The sequence below is a fragment of the Schistocerca nitens genome, chromosome 3, assembly GCF_023898315.1.
Source record: "Schistocerca nitens isolate TAMUIC-IGC-003100 chromosome 3, iqSchNite1.1, whole genome shotgun sequence".
NCBI classification, from domain to species: Eukaryota; Metazoa; Arthropoda; class Insecta; order Orthoptera; family Acrididae; genus Schistocerca; species Schistocerca nitens.
Window position 1 is genome coordinate 413,070,513 of NC_064616.1, and position 21,522 is coordinate 413,092,034.

At 35.5% G+C, this 21,522-nt stretch overlaps 1 protein-coding gene across 1 annotated transcript in view; it reads right to left on the reverse strand.

Moving 5' to 3' along the window:
- LOC126249257 (voltage-dependent calcium channel type A subunit alpha-1) overlaps positions 1-21,522 on the reverse strand; it is a 373,047-nt gene that overhangs the window by 189,090 nt on the left and 162,435 nt on the right. Inside the window, exons 8-10 of the mRNA XM_049950912.1 lie at positions 20,068-20,127; positions 16,198-16,299; positions 3,876-3,896 (exon numbers count right to left, since the gene is read on the reverse strand). Of these exons, the coding sequence (XP_049806869.1) occupies positions 3,876-3,896; positions 16,198-16,299; positions 20,068-20,127 (183 nt within the window). The remainder of the gene's footprint in view (positions 1-3,875; positions 3,897-16,197; positions 16,300-20,067; positions 20,128-21,522) is intronic.

Consider the following 21,522-nt stretch of genomic DNA (forward strand, 5'->3'; position numbering starts at 1 on the left):
AAGAGGAGGATATTATGACTAAATTGACTGTAGGTACAATTTTTGCCAAAACAGATCTGACAGAAGCTTGCGTTCAGTTGCCTTTGGATTGACAATCACAAAAAGTTACAGTGATTAATACCCCATTGACTTATTTAGGTACAGAAGATTCTCATTTGGTGTCTCTAGTGCACCAGCTATTTTCCAAATGCATCTCAAGCAGTTAACTATCAGAGTTCCAGGGACTGCCAATAGTATTGACAATATCATATTGGCGGAAAAGATTCTGATGATCTTTTGAGAAATTTATAACCATTATTTCTAATCCTAGAACCAGCTACTTTTAAGGTGCAATAGACAAAAGTGTGTTTCTTTATAAAGCAAATAGAGCACCTGGAGGCACATATTCAGTGTTAACAGTGTAACATGCACACCACTAATGTAAAGCACCTCAAGTTCATTCTGGTTCAGATAACCTATTACAGGAAATTTATTCAGAAATCAGTTGACTTTTCATAACTTTTAAACAGATTGTTAAGAAAACTAATTTAGCAAACTAAAACAAACAATAATTAAATCCAGTTGGTTAAATAACTTCAGTTTGAAGAAGTTAATTACAACGGCCACTGACACTTTGGACTATGGGTTCAGAGCTATTATTTCACACACCCAAATAGATTAGAATGACTGATAGCATTTGCTTCTAAAACACTCAGTGCTGCACAGTAGAATTATAGCCAAACAGAAAAAGAGGCTTTGGCTATTACTTTCACTCTCAAGATGTTTCACGAGTATGCCTATGGGCAAAGATTTATTCTGTTATCAGACCATGAAGCTTTACTATCAAAACTCAATACTTGCAGTAGCATTCCACAAAGAACTACACAGCCACTGCAATGATGTTTCTCACTCCTATCAAAGCATAACTGTGAAATAAGGTACTGCACATAGCACTCACATAGCATTCTAATGACAAAATGTTTCCCACCTACTATGAAGGCAGGGCACACTATTTGATGGTGCACCCAATATCTGCTTACATATGGACATTGACATGGAAGAAGCAGTGGAACGACTTCCTCTTAGTGCTACTAGTGTAGCCAAACTCATAACCATGGCCCTTATTCTATAGGATGTAAAAACATGTGCTGAAACACAATGGCTTGTAGATAAAAAACTGTTCTGCAACTCAGATATAGATACATAATGGAACACAAGATATGAAAAAAACTATATTTAAGGGAATTCTCCAATTATATACTGAGAATGAAAAAGCTAGAGAGTCATAATTTATAAGACCTTACCATGCAAAGTACTTAGTTTACCCCACAAAGGTCATTGGGGCATCATTCTAAACTAAAGGATCGCACATGAACATGATTTGTGGACGGGGGTAGACAAAGATATTGAGCAAACCCTAGCAAATTGTACATATTTTCTGTGGCCACAACCCACTCAGTCTTGCAGGATCATTTTTAGGTGCTCAGTGGCTCACTGTTGTGGATGCATATAGTAAGTTCCCTTACATCACAAGCTTGCAGTCAACAATTTCCTCAAAAACAATTCAAGGACAATCAAGAATTTTTGTAATCAAAGAAAGGGTTAGCTCCAACGTTGGGTGCAGATAATGGCACACAAGTTACCTCCTATGAATCTGAGAAATATTGTAATGAAAACATCATCAAACATGTTATATCAGCACCATTTTACCTCAAATCAAATAGCCTGGCTGAAAGACTTGAACAAACATTCAGGGTGTGTATGACCACATTCATTCAAAATTACAATAAAGATGTCTTAACTATGTTCTTATCCACATATCGAAACATACCTCAGAAAGGTAAATGTCCAGCTGAGAAATTACATGGTTGACCCCAAAGGATTCATCCATATATCTGAGAAACATAGCGAACCACCACAAACAGAGCATAAGAAAAATTTAAACTGAATGACAGTGTACTTGCCTCAATATTTAAAAAGGGAAAGCAAATGTGGCTGCCAGCATGCATCACCAAGCTTTTGGGAAATGCTACATTTGAAATAAAAATTGCAGATTAGGCCTGTGCCAGGAAACACTTCAACTAGTTATGTTTCACAGCATATAAATGTCTCAAGCAACAGGTATACCACATTGTTTTCTGTTTCAAGATACTTAAGTTTGAGAATACCTATTGGACAGCCACAGAATCTGCACCAGTAGTCCACTACACCTCCACACCACATGTCCAATGATGAGGACATGGAAGTGGATTTTGACATTGTTCCAGTGGAGGTCAATCTCATCAATCCAGAGACAGATCATCCGATCAGTGCACCTTCAGATGGTGATCATGACATCACAATAGCTTTCCCAACTATCCTCTATGGATGGAAGAATGATTCCATGGAGCACCAGTACAGTAGTTCATTAAGTGTAAGTGGCTAGATGATATATGGCTAAAGCTTTAGTTCTCGTCTGGTCTACAGAAGGCGACCCCTTTGCCACTTCACTTCGCATCTCCTGTCACATGGGTGCAAATAGAGCATTGCTTGTTATCACTACACCCACTTGGTATTTGTGTGGGCTCCAAGGCCCAAAAAGGAGAGTTGACTGGAGGATCAATTGGGTGATCCACTTCTGGAGCCAACACCCAGCCTACTAGTTACAACGAGCACCAATGGACAACAGCCTCCAACCGATCTTTGACAGCTGCCACCGGTTGACCAGTTCATCATCTTGTGACCGGTCTTTGAAGAATTTCTTGGACGTGTCTACAGGCCAGATCAGGACTTCCGTTAAGAGTGATACTTGTCAAATATTGTACCTGAGGTTGGATCTCTTCCAAATAAGAGTAAAGTATTGTACATAATTGATCACTTTCACTTTTATGGTGTTAATTGCTGTAGTATACTGAGGCTTAGTAAAACTTGTTGCTAAGTGTACCCTACAACAGAGCACAATACAGCACATCCACAAGATTAGCAATGTTTTTCATCTTTTTTATGTGCCTATTAAATGTTCAAACACACAACTATATGGTGTGTTAGCATCACTACACCTTCCCTTATTTAAAACTAAAATGAAGTTTACATGATCAAAAAACTGTCCTCCTCCTTAACAACGCCCATCCACACTATTTGGAAGATTGATGTGGAAAGAAATCTTCCAGTTAAATGCTTTATAATGATAATACCTTTTTTTGTCAATGACAGTTAGCAATGCATTTGAGGGAAGATCAAACCTTTAATACACATGCAAAATATTGGTATATTAGCTGCATTAAGTAAGTCAAGTCAATAAACTCTGCTTTCTGTATGAACCAGGGAAATTTGTCACAGCACAGGCTCAGCCTCAAGAAGATAAGACAGCAGAAGTAGTGCAATTCTTAGTCATGATCTTTTTAAGTGTTAAATTATTGTCAACTGACAAACTAGACTTAACTGTATTATAATATATTGTCTCTTTTTGGCTAAAGACTGGAAAAAAATAGATAGTAGGCAATGTTTTTGTAACAGTGTTAACAAGCTTTAATAAAGAATGTGAATCTATAAAAGTAATGAAACAAAAGTGAAAACAAAATACATGAATTATTTATTGAAGCAATTGTAATAAGTTATTGCATTTCCATCATTTTGACAGATGTTGTTTTCAATTATGTTACGATAAAGTTTCCCTTAGTAACGCTGCTGCTGACAGCAGTCATTGTATTACTGAGAGAACCCTCCTTGCAACACAATTTATTGCACTACCTCTCATAAATTATTGACACAGCAAGTAAATTACATTTGCTAGATACAAATGGCTAATAGATATGGTCTACCACAGGCTTACCCAAACAACTGACTATTCATAATTACTAGACACATCCTAAAACTAAGAACCTGCATAATAAAGGAACAAACTGAGGTATCCGTACCTTTCAGTTTTTTCTTAGGCACTGAAATGAAAGGTTTGATAATGTAAATGCAAGTATTAAAAGGATAAATAAACAAAAATAGGTTTGCTGGTGTTCAGCTGACAAATTTTAATTTTGTAATGACTATTACTGAACAAGACCACAAGTTTTTGCAGAGGCAATGAGTAAAAGCTGATGAACTGATTTAGAAAAACAAATGACAAATTATTAGAACACACACAGCAAAAATCCATTGTTTAAACTAATTCGCACATTTTCATTTAAAACCATTGCACTCAGTGTTTCATATAAATCACTTTAACAGTTTTATTTCAGTCCTAATCTGCATTAACTATGTGGTACAGCTCTCCTGCACAGATACTCACAATATATTCAACACAATAAACCCACACACACTTTTCCAAACTATCTGCAAACATAAATGTAGCACTCCACAATATCTATGTCATGAACTGGGTTGATAAGATTCTCACCTAAAAAAAGGTGACATAGGGGTGTGTACACAAAATAGGAAAAAAATGTTTCAGAGTACATCACTATACCACAAACTCAGACACACTCTTTTGGTTTCTATTTCATATGACTACAGCTTGCAAGACAATCTGTAATAAAAGCAAAAATTAATTTGCACAAGAGGCAGCTGTCGTATCTCCTCAGATTAAATGAACTGCTTCTTCACACACATTTAACACTGATGCATAACTGTCTAAATATACTACCATTTACCAGTACATACAGAATAATGAAGTATAATACTGTAAAGACTTTTTAGTGATTAACAATTCATATAATATAAACTAAAAATGAGAGATAAGATACAACCAAAGAGTAAAAAAACTGAAATCATGGCATGGCAGTCTATTCTTAATGTTACTCAAGTATTAGAATTTAAATTTTAAAACATTTGCTGCAGTTGCACCAGAAAATGATGATGTGACTAAAAACAGAGCATGTTAAATGGAAAGGATTTTGGGAATTGTAAATACAACAAAGGTATGTGTCATGTAATTGTTACAGTGTTTCACAATGATCTCACAGTTAAGTCAATATAAATCCGCATAATTTTATTATATTCTTGACAAATGGTTTTAACATTCTGAAAAACAAAAATAGTCAAAAACAGTAACTGAAATCACATGAACCAACATGTGTTCTAAAATAACAATAACAATTAAAAATTACAATATGAAGAATTAAAAGGAGATTTTTCTCTTGGAGACACACACAAGCTATGGAGACATCAATGAGAAGTTTTATGAAATTGAAAATAAACATAGATCAGGTGTTACTTTCAAGAGAAAAGAATGAAAACGTCTTCTACAGGATGGGTAAACAGAATGAGCAGAATCAGAATTCACTGACTGATGGAAGAATGTGACTGTCTGGTAGAAAATATAACACTGAACTATGAAGTTGTTGAACATATAATGTCTGCACTACAGCCAAGTGAACACAATGTGTTGGAAGGAATTTCACCATAAGCATTTTCTTATTACTTAGATTGTTGTACAAACACAAACAATAAAAGCAAACTAAATCTGCCTTTGTGTTAGTAATTTATATTCACAAAGTGAAAGGCAGAAGGTAAAGACAAGAAATGACAGAATCAAGAAGTGAACAAAAATATATAAGAGTTAGTAAAACTGTCCTCAACAAGAAAGGATGGTTTAAGTAGTAAGTGCTTTACTATGAAAAGTCCTACTGTAGGTGGTATGTCCTTACCTCCCTCTGACCTTTGAACTGATGTATTCAGCCAGTTATAGAAGGACCTAAACTTTGTTGTGGAGACAAAATCATGGTGCAACTTTTCCTTTTTCATATAGACAGATAGCTACCAGGGGTGAGAAAATCAATACGAGAGTGAAAAAATAATAATAATAATAAAGGCGTGGATGATATTTGAACCATGAACCTATTGATTATTAATCTGACACATTCTGACACACAATCTCACACACATGATGGCTAAATAGCCATCATACAACACATACAAAGAATAAGAATTAATACAGAAGGGTGCAAACTGATAAAAATAATTAAATCCTCCAAATAGAGAGATTACAATCCAACTAGAAATGAAAATTTTGGGGTAGAATAATGTGGATATTACAGTCCACTTAAATGACTACTGAAACTCTTTTTCAAAACACATGACATTTCTCTTCTTTTTCAGTTCCTTACAAGATTTTGTCCAACAGTCAATCACAGTAAGTATTTCTATCAGTTATTATTATTTCCATTCCAAATGCACTATCTCCCACAGCTACCAGAAACATCCAAATCAAAAAAACAAAGCAACAGTTTTTTTTTTTTTTTTTTTTTTTTTTTTTTTGTGAAATGCAATGGGCAGATTGCAGTTCACTGAAAGAATGCTGTGCTCAAGTACATGTATGGAAGTATTCAACAATATAACCTTGGTTCGAGTTTGCAAAATCCATTCATTCAAGAACTTACTCATGTATGAATGATTGACGAAACTGAGTAAATTTGTGGAAGATCAATGTGATCCATGGTGAGTATGATGGTACATAATATTAGCCCAGCATGTGTAATGCACAAAGATCAGAATGATGAAACCATTCTCTTTTCTCAACAATACTTTTTGTGCACCGTTTGGTGACTGAACTCAAAATTGAGCAAGTAAACTTAGTACTCAATACCAACCAAGTCCACAGTAATGATTATATGAGCTGGCTTATACTCATACTACAGTGGTGACTGTTTGACCTGCTCGTGGTGAGTACATAATTAGATGAAAGCCGCTAGCAGTATGACTCAGTGCATCCCGCCCTCATATTTTCTTTTATTATTTCAGTTTTTCCTTCATTTTCCTTTTGAATTGAACACAATTCCATACAAGCATTTTCAATTAAATATGTATTTGCTAATAAGTACTTTTTAAGTCATAAATTAGCTTATTAGTAGTAATTTATGTCATTGCAAACAATTTGTTTAATTAAAAAGTAACATGACATGATTATACGCAAAGTTGTATATGAAATCCTTCTGTCCCTTTTTTCTAAGACCCTTCCTTGCAGAGCATTCATTTTGTATTGTTCAGTGGTTGTTTACTGTTGTTCAGCAATTGTTTATCAATTTTTGATTATTTTTTCTTTGTTTTACAGAAGGAAACTGTGATTCCACAAGCTGTGATGTGAAATGTTTTTATTTATTACTATTTTTAAGTGGTTTTATGTGCTGTACTTGCAGACATGCCTGTTGAAGTTGGTAGTCGTCAGTCCACCTCTGTCTTTGTAAATTTTATCAAATTTATAAGTGGATTTTTTCTTTATATGCTGCCCCTCAGTGCAAATTAGAGTCCCAGTCATCCTGTGAAAACAGGTAATCCCTATCTTTTTCATGGATTGGGACACTTTTTAAATCTCCTGACCCCATTCTTCCACATTCCTCTTCCTGCTATGTTCATATGATAGTTCTTACTCAAGTTGCCCCCCTTCATCTCTCGTTTTAATGTGCTTATAACCACTCAGCATCTCATCTCAGAATTGATGATGGTATGTCTTATAATCACTTTATGAACAAAAATACAAGATAAGATAGCACAATTGTTGTGACGTTCAAGAATGTGCAATGTTGCTATCAATGTACACACTCATCTTAACAGTAGCTTTTAGCTCCATGTAGAACAGATTTGAGAATGTGACTTCTACGGAACACAACTCTTATGGACTTCTAGAAGGCTCAACAAGCTGAGTCCAAGGGAGTCATATCAACCTCCACATGATCTCCATGTTCTCTTGCTTACAATTACTATGGAGTACAACTCTTATGGGCTTCTGCAAGGCTCAAATAGCTGAGTCTAAGGGAGTCATACCAACCTCCACATGATCTCCATGTTCTCTTGATTACAATTAAGGAGAATTAACAGATTGGTTGTACCTTCACTCATGAATCCCTGTTCCTGTATCTCTCTGTTGTGCTATGATGTGACATTAATTGAAATTTAACATTTAATATTTTGATAATGTTAAAGATATTTTTCTGTTCCTGGCACTGGAAACTCTATCCCCTGTGATAAAGGGATGCTAAGTTTGTAACTGTCTCACCAGAGTGCAGCAGAATATGCTAACATAAGTGCCACCACCTAGTAAGAGTTTCATTAAGGATTAGATGAAATAAGGGTGAGAAACATGTGTTATTACTTTCAGTTGTTATCTAGTTTCTTACTTGATAAAGTTCATTATTTTCAAATTTTGTAAGAATATTGTGTATGAGTTCTTGTGAATTTCATTTCCTTGTGTCTCAAAAGAACACAATATGACTATGGTTGTCAGTTATAATCTAGGGGGAAAAAAGGAGAGAGAGAGAGAGAGAGAGAAGAAGAAGAAGAAGAAGTCAATGGTACCTCCTCACACTTGAGAATCTGACACTTAGTTTTACAGCCTTCCCCAGTATGGAAACAATGTGCCACATCCATCTGGTGCTGCTATACAACTGATATATTCTTTAATATTCCAAAGAGTAAATTTCTAGTTCGGTTTTGTTTGTATTATCTCAACAATCATAAAAATGCTGACCAACACAGAGCACATTACCGACAAAAAGAAGAATTGGAGAGAAGACATAATGGGTTTTGTCTTGACTATAAATCAGAATGCTTACTACAGATCAAATGCTGGTAAAGTACATTGCTATAGCTGCTTACTTCTTATGTTCTACAGCAGAGCTTCGTGAAAGATATAAAGAGCTTTGCAAAATCTGTTACAGTTAAAAGAAATATCATGTGGACAGTAAGTTTTGTGTGGCATTTAATAGAAGCATTTTGGTCAGCATGTCATCTGCCTGAATGAATGGTTGCACAGTCTACACTTGTCAAACCAAGCAACCTGTTGCTGAGCATGCCACAGGACATAACAGCAAGTGATAGAACATACATTTCAGGAAGCACATCATATGGGTTTTGCTTTCCATATGATTTCAGACTTTAGAGATGAGAATTGATCATCCACTATGCTCCTGTAACACACTCGGCCTCAATGGTTGCTTGTCTCTCCATCCTTGGTTTCTCTTTCACAGTCTTGCTTCCATCACTTTTATGTTCATACATTTTATTATATTTCTCCATCTCTACTTTCATTCCTCCTCCTTCCAATATACCCCTTGCAATTTATGTATTTCTACCTACTTCTGTATCCCTTCTTGCTCCTCTTCAATTCCCCCACATTCTATTGGTATCACTTCTTTCCCCATTTGCTTCCATTTCTTTCTTATTTCTCACATACTTCTTTGCTTTATTGTCATTTAAATTTATTTTCTTTATCATAGACTTATTAAGTACCTATAACACAGTGTAAGTGATAGTCTTTAATGTCTGCTGATTGTTACTTTTGAAAGTTTCTCTGTACTACAGGTCTTTTTAGACCCAGGGTTTCTGATAACATTTCTTTCTGTAAATTACCTGTTTCTTCTTCCTTAACCTAATGAAAGAGTGTCAGCAAATTCTCAAAGCTCAAGATTTAACTATATTTTAAATTTACTTGTCTGATTTGCTCCAATTACACTTGTTTCAGAGGTTGATATATTGATAATTTTTCACAATTATCACCATAAAATATTCAATTTGGTATGGTTCCATCATCTATTTAAAGACTGTGTGGGCCAACTTTCTGGTTTCTATCATTTTAATGTGATTTAATTTAACTTTTTTATTTAATTCAATATAAAAAAATGCCACTAACACAGTTTACCTGGAAAAAAACAACTATTCATTTTAACTACTGTATCACCTCATGTAGTCTAGGTTATTTACGATTTTTACTTGTTGACTGATGGTATGAGCACTTAAAGGGAATGGAAAACAAGATGATTCCCTAGAAGATACGTGAAATGGAGATGCAAAGGAAATGACCAAGAAGAAGACCAAGAAACAGATGACTGAAGGGTGTGGAGTGTGTCAAAAAAAGAAGTGAGGAATGGACCACAGTGAACACAAAAAGATGATGGGAAAACAGGACTAGATGGTGTGGCTTATATTTCAAACAACTGATCAGGATGATGAGGATGACTTAATGAATAACTGTTCTGTGAACCGCTTTCAACTATTTCATGAAACAAGTAGCAGTAATATTGCTGCAAACTTATCAAACTAGTTTGGTAGTTTCCATGAAATACTACCAAATTTTGCATTTTCCCCATTCGCATGTAAAAATATTATAAATCTGAAGGCAGCTGCTAGCTGATATTGCTAACTGATAGTTGCTTAATGTTGAAACTGGATCTTGATTTTTGTTTTCAAGGCTGAGGTATGTGTGTAACCTTAAAATGATCATTCATTGCCGGCTGCGGTGGTCTCGCGGTTCTAGGCGCTCAGTCGGGAACAGCGCGACTGCTACGGTCGCAGATTCGAATCCTGCCTCGGGCATGGATGTGTGTGATGTCCTTAGGTTAGTTAGGTTTCAGTAGTTCTAAGTTCTAGGGGACTGATGACCTCAGAAGTTAAGTCCCATAAAGCTCAGAGCCATTTGAACCATTTGATCATTCATTTCCTGTTTAACAAACTGATGTCTAGATGTGGCATTGGTCGACAAGACCTTTATCTGCCGAAGACAATTTTCTTGACACTTTTGTAGAACAAATTAACGGAAAATCATACCGTTCTGGAGAGATCTTTAATGTGGTGTATTTGTTAAACTGCATATTTTTATAGTATGCAAGCATAAATACAAAAATCATCAAATATGACATTTAGCTTAGCAACATATAAATTAGCATGTCACCTCACTGTTTTGCTTATTTCAGTCAGTTGGTGTACACTACAGATTAGGCTGTCACCACAGACTCCATTTCACAAAGGAGTAAAAATAATATTAAATTAATATTGCAATAAACATTCTCAGTTTTCTCTTTTACCACCAGATAAATGTTTGTGAGACATCATGTGTCCTGTACTGTGTTTGGTAGATAGAAGCAAACTGAGCAGATGTCATGTTGATTTTACATGTTTTTGAAGCTGAAGTGCCGTATTTGGCAGTTTGTATTTACACTTACGCAGTCTGACTGATGTGCAGAATTAAAGATCTCTCTGAAATGTGTATTTTTTGGTAAGATTTGTTGTGTAAAAGTTTCAGGAAATATGACATCAGTACTCTATTCCAAGTCAAAACAGTTCGAAAATTGCATCATTACTATGGGAAAATGAATTTTTGATGATGAAATTATTAATGAAACACGTGAAGAGAAGTAAGGTACTCCCGGCACAGATGAAGGAAACAGTGAAACACAATTGGTTGCAACTTCAGAACAAGCCTGCCAACTTTTATTCGCACACATACATGCATGTCTGTGTTCTCAGCAGTAAGCTCTTGTTCCAACAATGGGATGATAAGGATGAACTCTATTAATGATAACATGGCAAAGAGCCTATTGGCAAAGAGCCTATTATGGGTACCTCGAATGACAGGTGTCTGCAGTAAAGTATTCTGAATGGATACAAACCCCTTCCAAATTTAGTGTAATAGTAACATTTCATGCTAGTAGAAAATATGGATATTGTCAAACGTCTGCTGTTGTACTGAAGGAAGTCTGGCTTCCATTTTCAAACACAGACTCTGAGTGGCAATTTTCATATAGTACAGGGTGCCCCACTTATCTTGAGAACCCCAAATAACTTTCTGTCCAGTAGAAAACTAAAAAATGTATCAAAGAAATATTATTCTGCTATCAGGGGCACATTAACCAGCATGACTGCCTTTCTTGTAACTTTGTTCATTACAAAGACATGAGCAATGGTACATCTTTTTTAAATATAACCTTGTATCCACTTTCTCTCCACAAGACATGTTGACAAACGTATCACAGTGTACCATTCATGTAAACATCAAATTATTAAAAATGTAAGACAAAACTGACTTTCACTCTCCTGTACCAGCACACAGTCTAGGTATTTGAGATAACATAATTCTACCACTTCCTGGAGTTGGCGGTAAACAACTTTTTTCTTTATTTATGACAGAGATACATGTAGCACAGTACTGTTGTACTTTTTACCAATATGTTGTGTACATTAAACACTAAAAACTACATCATCATCACTTTTCTTTTATTGTGGTTAAAGGTACATGTACTAAAGGAACTCTACAGAGCGCTATATCCCTATAGGAGCCCACTTTCCCTCCTTACTGCAATTAATGTTTTTCTAACTCACATTCTGCATAGATGAGTGCCATTTCTATATTCTCTTAATTCGTGTACATTTTACTTATACAAACATCCAAAGGAGTATGGTTAACTCTATGATTGGTGTTAAATTTCCTTGAGTTTCCATGATTACTGTCCAGCAAGTGAGTGTGTTACGTTACCCCAAGTACTTTTGCTGTATGCTAGTACAAGAGGGTCAGTTGGTTTGTGTTACATTCTTAATAATGTGATGTTTATGTGACTAGTACACTGTGATATGTTTTTGAACAGGTCTTAAAGAGAGGAGGGGGTTACTGAACATAAAACATAGGTTGCTATTCAAAAAAGAAACACTGCAGTTCACATCATGACACAAAGTTACAAAAAAGAAAATCATGCTGCTTATTGTCTTCCTGATAGCTAAACATTTGCTTCATACATTTTTAATTTTACTTCTGGAAAAAAGTGATTTGGAATGGTTGAGGTAAATGAGACATTGTTTTAAAATGTTGACACCATATTGCCTCTGAATATAAATTTGAAGTAATGAAAATGCATTTTCTTGAAAACTTTCAACATTATTTGTGTGCATGGAATGTAAATTAATTTCTTCTGTAATTGGTTATTTTCAATCTGTTTTAAGTATTTTTTGATGATGAGATGTGTGATGTCAATACAGTATAATGAATAAGTAAATGTTCATTTTCAACATATGATCGAAAAACAGTAAAATATGACAAAGATAAGAAAAGTAAGAACATAAGCCATCACAAAATAACACCAAAACTGGTAAAATATAACACTGGATTGTGCAACAAATAATACTGGAATTGGGCAAAATATATAATGATTTTTTCCTATCCCTAGTAATATATTGAGCATGGATCACAACTATTATTCAGAGTTGATCTCTTCTCAATGAATAAAAATAATGCCACTAACAGGCAACAGTTGCATGCCTGGTGGTGGAGAAGCAAAGAGTCCTGAGGTTGAGAGTAAAATTAAACAGTTGGTCCATAGCAAATTTTTTGACAGTCCATTCAGTCTCATCATCAGCTGATTTAGGTAATAAATAAATAAAAATGAAGCAACAATGTGTGTGAATGAATATTAGTTAAGTTTTAATTTAAACTAAATAAAAGTAATCAATTTTTTTTTCTATTTTGATTGCTCTACTTATATGTACTTTAGTACAAGAAGAACCAGATGACATTGACTGAAGGAAGAGAAACGGCACTGGCCTGTATCAATCAGTGAAAAAAACTGTATGAACTATATAGTTTGCTTTGTTGTACCATAGCATATTGTCTTAATATTGTTAAATAATTTAACCATACTGTGAGAATAGCTATCCTGTATCTTTGGGTTCTCTGTTAAAATCTAAAAAATCTGCAATACCGTTTACAATGTGCTTTTCACATGGCTTGTGTTCCACATCAGATTCTGATAATGTTGTCACCATGTATTGGCTAATCCATCAGTTAATCCATTACAGTTACTTTTTGAAGAAACTACCTCATTCTTGCAGTGTAGCTTTTTAAGTCGCATGGCTGGTAAATTGGTACTATCACATTAATTTCTAAAAATTATATAAATGATTTTGATCAAGCACACAATATGAATAATTCTGTTATATATATGTTATTAAATCTGTAATACTATTTACTGCCCAAATATGTGACAGCTCAAAAATTAAGACCTATAATAAGCAATTGTAGTAGTGCTTCCTTTCATTTTACACCTCTAATTCTGTTATATCAAAACACTTAATTTGTGGAAGTCATTTTGAACTGCTGCTTTAATATCACAAACAGAGAAATTAAATTGGCTTCTTGCCAATTGTCAAGGAACACATTTCATCTAATTTTTTCAGGTGTATTATGAATCAGTGTGATTATTTTTTCCTTGTACTATTACTGATGTAGAGTTTGTTGCATATTTACATAAGTCTCCTTAAGCTAATAGTTCTTACTGATGCAGTCACCGCAAAAGGTTTTTCCATGTTCTCACTACAATTCTGCAAAAAACTGTTTCCAAGTGGGATATCACAAACTAATTGTTTCATACAAAAAACTTGTATTTTGCTTTAAAGTCACACTTTGGCCACCTCTGTCAGACTGGTTTGACGCAGCTCTCCACACTAGTCTATTCTGTGCTAGTCTTTTCCCTTTGGCTTAATTGTAGCAACGTATATTCACCTGAACCTACTTACTGTGATGGTCTGCAATAATGTGATTTAATTGGTAGGTTGATTGAGGGTTAAGGGGCTAAACAATGTAAACAGGACAATGGTACCTTCATTCATAGGTCACATGTGCTCTTCACACATGATGCAACTATTCAGGTAGTTGAGAACGTGAGGACACGCATGCATTGCAGCAGTCAATTTTCTGTACTTCACATAAGCAATGTTTGTCCACAAAAAGAAACTTCTACCTTCTGGATAAGATATAAAAGCCTAAAACACAGCTTATCCTTGCATATCAGAATATGATGGGGTGGGGGGTGGGGTGACAGATGACAACAAGGCCTTCAGTATCTACCTAAAATATTTAGAAATGGTTACTGTTAAAATCATTGAAACTTTTCATTTAAAAATAGCCATTACACGGAAATCAGCAAAAACAATCATGCATAGATGTATGTTCACATACACTCACCTTAAAAAACATAATGAGTAGGCAACATGAAACAACTAAAACACTACAGCAGTTTTTTGTGGTTCGCTGATCATTAGAAAGAAAATGGAGAACCCGGCTACTTTCCAGCACATTCAGTCCTTGATTGCAAACTATGAGGATTGAGTCATGATAAAATCTTCAAATGCACGTCACAATCAGCCTAAGATATTGAGCTTTTTGCTACTGCACTTTATTTATCTTGAAAGTATGATTCTGTAAGTCTGAAATTTCTTTATCTGTAAGATTCTATATCTGGAAAATGGACAGCTTTCTTTATATATTGTGTTGCAATTGCACTTGCCAGATATATTATTTTTATGGACTGCATGGAAATCATTTTTAAGTACTAGAATGACATTTTCACTCTGCGGCGGAGTGTGTGCTGATATGAAACTTCCTGGCAGATTAAAACTGTGTGCCCGACCGAGACTCCAACTCGGGACCTTTGCCTTTCGCGGGTAAGTGCTCTACCAACTGAGCTACCGAAGCACGACTCACGCCCGGTACTTACAGCTTTACTTCTGCCAGTATCTTGTCTCCTACCTTCCAAACTTTACAGAAGCTCTCCTGCGAAAGTTTCACAGGAGAGCTTCTGTAAAGTTTGGAAGGTAGGAGACAAGATACTGGCAGAAGTAAAGCTGTGAGTACCGGGCGTGAGTCGTGCTTCGGTAGCTCAGTTGGTAGAGCACTTGCCCGCGAAAGGCAAAGGTCCCGAGTTGGAGTCTCGGTCGGGCACACAGTTTTAATCTGCCAGGAAGTTTCATATCAGCGCACACTCCGCTGCAGAGTGAAAATCTCATTCTGGAAACATCCCCCAGGCTGTGGCTAAGCCATGTCTCCACTATATCCTTTCTTTCAGGAGTGCTAGTTCTGCAAGGTTCGCAGGAGAGCTTCTGTAAAGTTTGGAAGGTAGGAGACGAGGTACTGGCAGAAGTAAAGCTGTGAGTACCAGGCGTGAGTCGTGCTTTGGTAGCTCAGTTGGTAGAGCACTTGCCCGCGAAAGGCAAAGGTCCCGAGTTCGAGTCTCGGTTGGGCACACAGTTTTAATCTGCCACGAAGTTTCATTTTTAAGTACTGTTTGTATGGTTAATAAAATGTTCTGCAATGTAAGAATTCTACCATGAATATGTTTTTTTAACTAACAGTTGTAGAAATGTAAACTGACCTAGAATAATAGTGAAATGTTTAACACATGATGTTCTATACAATGTTAATATTGACCTGTGTAAAACAGAAATGTTATGCCATTCCTGATAAAGACAAGAAAACATTACATTGTCTTACATTTGTACGCAAAAATGCACTTTTTCAGATATGTAACAAAATTTCCTTAAGTATTGTTAAATACCTTTGCTACTGCTGACAGTGCTATAAGTAACACACAGACTTGTAATTATATGGCATATGACTTAAAATAGGCCTAAAATTTGGAATGAACAATGAACAGAATTGCAAATTGTTGAACTCTCACATTTCAAATTATATTTAACTGAAAAATGACTCACCATCTTCATCTTCTTCCTCGCCCTCTTCTTCCTCGGTGTCTGTACTTTTACTTTTTCCCAAGTTTTTCAGTTTCTTTCTTTTTGCTGCTGCTCTTCTTCTTGCTAAATCAAAACAGTTGAACAATACAGCACACATGTATAAACAATTTTTTCTTGTCCAGGCAAAGCTAAGTGACAATTTGCATACTTAGTCCATTTTGAATGAAAATTCTATTTTTCTACTAGTATTCAAGCTTCAGTTTATCACAAAACATATGTGGAAAACAATTAATGCATTTGGTCATGATAAAAAGGAAAATAATACTATAATATACATACTTATATCAAAATAGACTCTTCTGATAATAAATGACATCTCAAGAGCCCTAAATGAAAGTTATTGAGTACCTATTATTAAATGCATAGAACATAAAATTTTATTTTGCTCATAGCAAATTTATTTTGTAAATCTGAATATACATAATGCTTGAGTAACGATATGTTAATGGATTATTTTAGAAGAACCATTCATGATCGACAAAGATTGTCTGTTATAAAAAAGGTGACACATCCAGGTTTCACGAACTGTACATCTATATCATTTGGCTTTTGTGTGCCACAGCTGCCTATAATTGTGAGACAACCTCTTGTTTTTATAAAACTACCATACAGCAAACTCTGAGCTCAGCATGTTGGAGGAAATGTCTGTCCAGCAATGTTAGTTCCTGTCTCAATGGATTGGTACACCTGTGTGCTGCAAACGGTATCCTATTGTATTCTGTGTTGTTAAAACATGTACATATATTTCACTACTGACAGTAATTTAAATTTTTTAAATCTTTGTATGGTATGCAATCACTTAAAACAGGATAAACTATGGAGTTAAAAATAAATATATCATGTGGCTGAGATGGTTTTATAAAAATAATAATTCCTCACATCTTGAATGAAATGATACACTGTGAGTGTAAAATACTTTTATTTAATGTTGCAACAAGTATATGTCAGCTGAAGATGTATCCTCAAGTGACAGAGATTCTACTTAATAACTCATAGCAGAAAGGTAACTGACTTAGAGCCGCTCCCCATCATTCATGCCAAGTTATAAACACATAGTGAGCCAAAGCGATAAGCCATAGTTAAAATGAAGGGGACAGCATAGAACCACACAGTTGGTTGAGCGACAGCAAGCAAGGCAAAATGTGGAAATCTGGCTGCCGTTGCTCACAATTTAAAATAACATACTCTCACATCTCTGTACACACATCCATACCAGTACTCTACAAATCAGTATAAAGTGTTTTTGATTGTACTATATGTATTAATGATCCTTGCTGGTCACAGATGCCATTTAGGACAAGTGATTGCACATAGGTCACAATGTGAACTGTTATTAATCTGGTTTTAGCTTCACAGTATCTACAGGAGTGATCTGAGAGGACATGAATAATAATCACAAATTCCACACTGAAAAACTAGTCTACGGAATTTTCTACATCTGTTTTCCTGAGATATTATCCATCTTCCTTCATGTGTCTGCCAGCTGACATTTTCAGCTTTTCTGTAACAATCTTCTACCATTAATAAGAAAAACTACATTTACAGAAAAAAATATTCAGGTCTCACACTAACCATTGCTGTGCACCAGAATTATACTACTTGCCAGTATTCCACATGTATTTATACTGATCTAATTCCAAATTAAGTTTTCAACTCTGGTTAAACACTTCCTTTCCTTTAGGAGCACAGAATCATAGAGTTCATTACAGACAGTGAATCAAAAACATTTCAAAACACAATAGCAGTTTGTACACAAAACTATCTTGAACCAACAGATTTCATAACTTTTACTATCACACCAATAGCAGGTATTCTGTAACATAATTAAATTTTATAATGTCCATGACTGTAACAAAACACAATGTGTTACCTTACTTTAAGTCAGTACACCTTCATTAACTCTGCTATCACACTATACTCACTACATAGTTAAGTCCTAAGGCTAATGGGTTCTGAATGATCTCTGACCCCCCCCTCCCCCCAATACACACACCCAAATAAAAAAGAAGAAGAAGAGCATCCCTCCACTGACTATATCTTCTTCTCTTCTCTGAAGAATAAGTCTGCGACTTTTATACAAAAATAAAACACCATAAACAACCTCTTTTTTCCATTTTTATGGTGTATTTCAGAAACAAATCTCTGTTTCAGAAGATACCTTTTTGATAATTACATTTGTGCTGTTCTCAGATACATGAGTTTGATATGAAATTTGGTTTCTCATATCATGTTTACTATTGTGCTAGTGATATATTACAAAACACAGCTTGTTTCAAAAGATAAGCATAAGCATTTTCTCTCGAAAAAAATAATTTTTGTATTTGTTTGTGTTCCTACAGCCACTGTAAAAGTAACCATGAAACTAATAAGCAGAATTTACACTAAGCTCTTGTGGCAGAGAACAGCACAAATGAAATAATCAAAAATATACCATTTGAATCTAGAAATTTTTCTCTAAATTCATCATAAAAATTAAAAATTAGCTCAAGAATGACTGGTCACCACTGCCAAACTGTAGCTACGAACAAAGTTGACCACCCAGTAGCATGACATGCAGCTGAACACAACATGCTCAGGTTAAATGGCTGCTTCGCACACCGGATCATCTGTAGCCTTCCCTCCACCACCAGCTTTTCCGAACTACACAGAAGGTAGTTACCCCCGCAACACATCATTCGCTCTCATAACCCTCCTTGCCTCAATCTCCATTGAATCACTGTCCTAATACTCTCTACACAACAAGTTTCCCCTTACTCTTTCCTGTCAGCCCTTTGACATACATGCCCCCACATCACCTTCATCATCCACTGCACCCCACCGGCTCCTGTACCTGTGTATCACATGTCTATCCCATAAAACCGCCACCCCTCCCTCCCGCATTCCTAGCCATCAAACCTGCTGCCTCCTTCCAAGCTACTAATTACCCACCTACCAATCCTCCTTCCTGCCTCACACGTCTCTCCCGTAACACCCTCACCCGATACAGTCCCTACCCTACCCTAGACCATCTGCCAAAATGCAGTCCCGACATATGTGTCCGTCCAGCACAATGTAGGAGCACAGGTTGTGGTTGTGGTTTGTGTGTGTGTGTGTGTGTGTGTGTGTGTGTACTCCTAAAGTGGCTACTGTGTCTTATTCATAAAATATAACAATGCTAAGGCACAAACCAGGTCCACTATCATGGTTATGTTTAAGAAATATTTGATTCCAAAAGCTAAAAGCTCTATTTGTTTATTTACCTACATGTATGTCTATTGTCTGTTGTGTTTATTGAAGGTAAGTGCTGTCAAACCCATTTGTGTCTCTGTGAATTCAACAAATTTTGGAAAATAATTTTCTTTTCTTTTTCTATCACATACATTCAACATAAAACTGTCACTCTTTATTTAGTTTACCTTCAACAGTTATTCTCTACTCAAAAACCAAAAATGTCCAATTTAAAGAAAACAAAAATAGAATTATCAAAGAGTAAATAATACACATAATGGATTTTTGTCACCAGAATGTGAATAAACGATATGCCTAAAAGAGTTATAGATAGAAATAACGACTTTTTCCTTGTTTTAGGCATTCAATGGGTTTCCTTTGAGTGAGAGGAGACAGAAGTACCAACAAATAACTGACTGTATTATGATGGGTATAATTGCAAATCCATATGAATAGTTACTCTTGTGATAATTTGCTGCATTCCGTGTCATGTTCTTAGTTTTGCAGTGGAACACATACACTAGGTTACACATCTAAACAATCAACAGATTAATTTATTACAGAAAAATTGACATTACTTAAGTGTATTTGCATGATGAAACTGTTAAAAGTGCAAGATTATACCTTCAATAATATGCATTTTTTCCTCCTCTGTAGTTCGTTCTTCTGCAAGGATTACTTCCTCTGAAAAAAGAAAAAAAAGTGTCTAGTGTGATTATTCTTCAATATCTTATATACAAATGTTTAGTGAAATCAATGTGACAGTAACAATTCATTATCATACAGAACATGACAAATGGCTTGAACTTAGTAAAAAGAAAGTAGTAAACATACTAGCAATTGGCAGCTGAAGCTCATAAGTGAAGTATGGTGCATCAGTAATACAGATGTAGAGTGTAAGTATCATGCAACAACACTAATTCAGTTGAAGTAAGACAAGTTTAATTTTATATGATACACTAACAGACTACAAAAACTTTGCTAGTAAAAAATAGTTTTATGATCATAAAAAATAAAAACTTTTCATAGAAAACAAAGATTTCACTCTAAACTTAGTGTTCCATGGTCTGACAAATGTTAACTGGATGCCATTTTCAGAGCCCAACACTGACCTCCGATGCAACTCCATTAAATCATAAATTAGTAATGGCTCCATACATCTGGTTCATATTAGTATAATTCTGAGTTAGTGTAATTTCTATGGTTTGAGCAGTTTCCACTGAGTGGATAGATACAGAACAACAAAAGCTTATCAGTAACAATATATTTTGTTATTACTATTTTGTGCATGGTTGTATTCTTATATACGTCAGAAGTTGATAAACCCTTAAGAAGTCATTTGCCTTAAATAAAATCAAAGCCTTACCAAGTGACAATAACAAAATGTAAATGATTGAAGTGATGACTCAGCAACACCAATATGACATTTTACATATGGGTCACCAGTTTTCAATATATAAAATGGCCTCCAATTATGATTCCAGCAGTTTATATTTTTAAGAAAAAATGATTATACTCCAGCAGTTCAGAAGAGAAAAATGACAAAATCACATTGTTTAGAAGTACAGAAGACTACTCACCAAATAGAAGAGATGTTGAGTCATTGACATCCTTCTGGCCCCAAACCAAACAACTCATTCCTTATACACCTTACCAATTACATCCTCACACACAACTACTTCTTCTTTAAGGGGAAGGTATGCAAACAAATCTGTGGCACAGCAATGGGCACCTGCATGGCACCCTCCTATGCCAACCTGTACACAGGCTATCTAGAGGAAACCTTCCTAGCCTCCCAAAACCTCAACTCCAATAGTCCGGTTTAGGTTCACTGATGACCTGGTCCTCTTCAACTCAACGTGCCACCTTCCTTGACATTGATTTCCACCTCTCTGATAGGTACTATCCCCCAAACCCAGCCAGAAAACAGATTTTCTCCTCACAGAACCCTAATCATCTCAGCACCTCAAGAACCAGATGCAAAAAAGTTCCCCCCTCATCACCTAATATCACTCAGGACTGGAGCTACTGAACGATGTAGTTTGTCGGGGCTCTGACTGTCTATCACCGTGCCTGGAA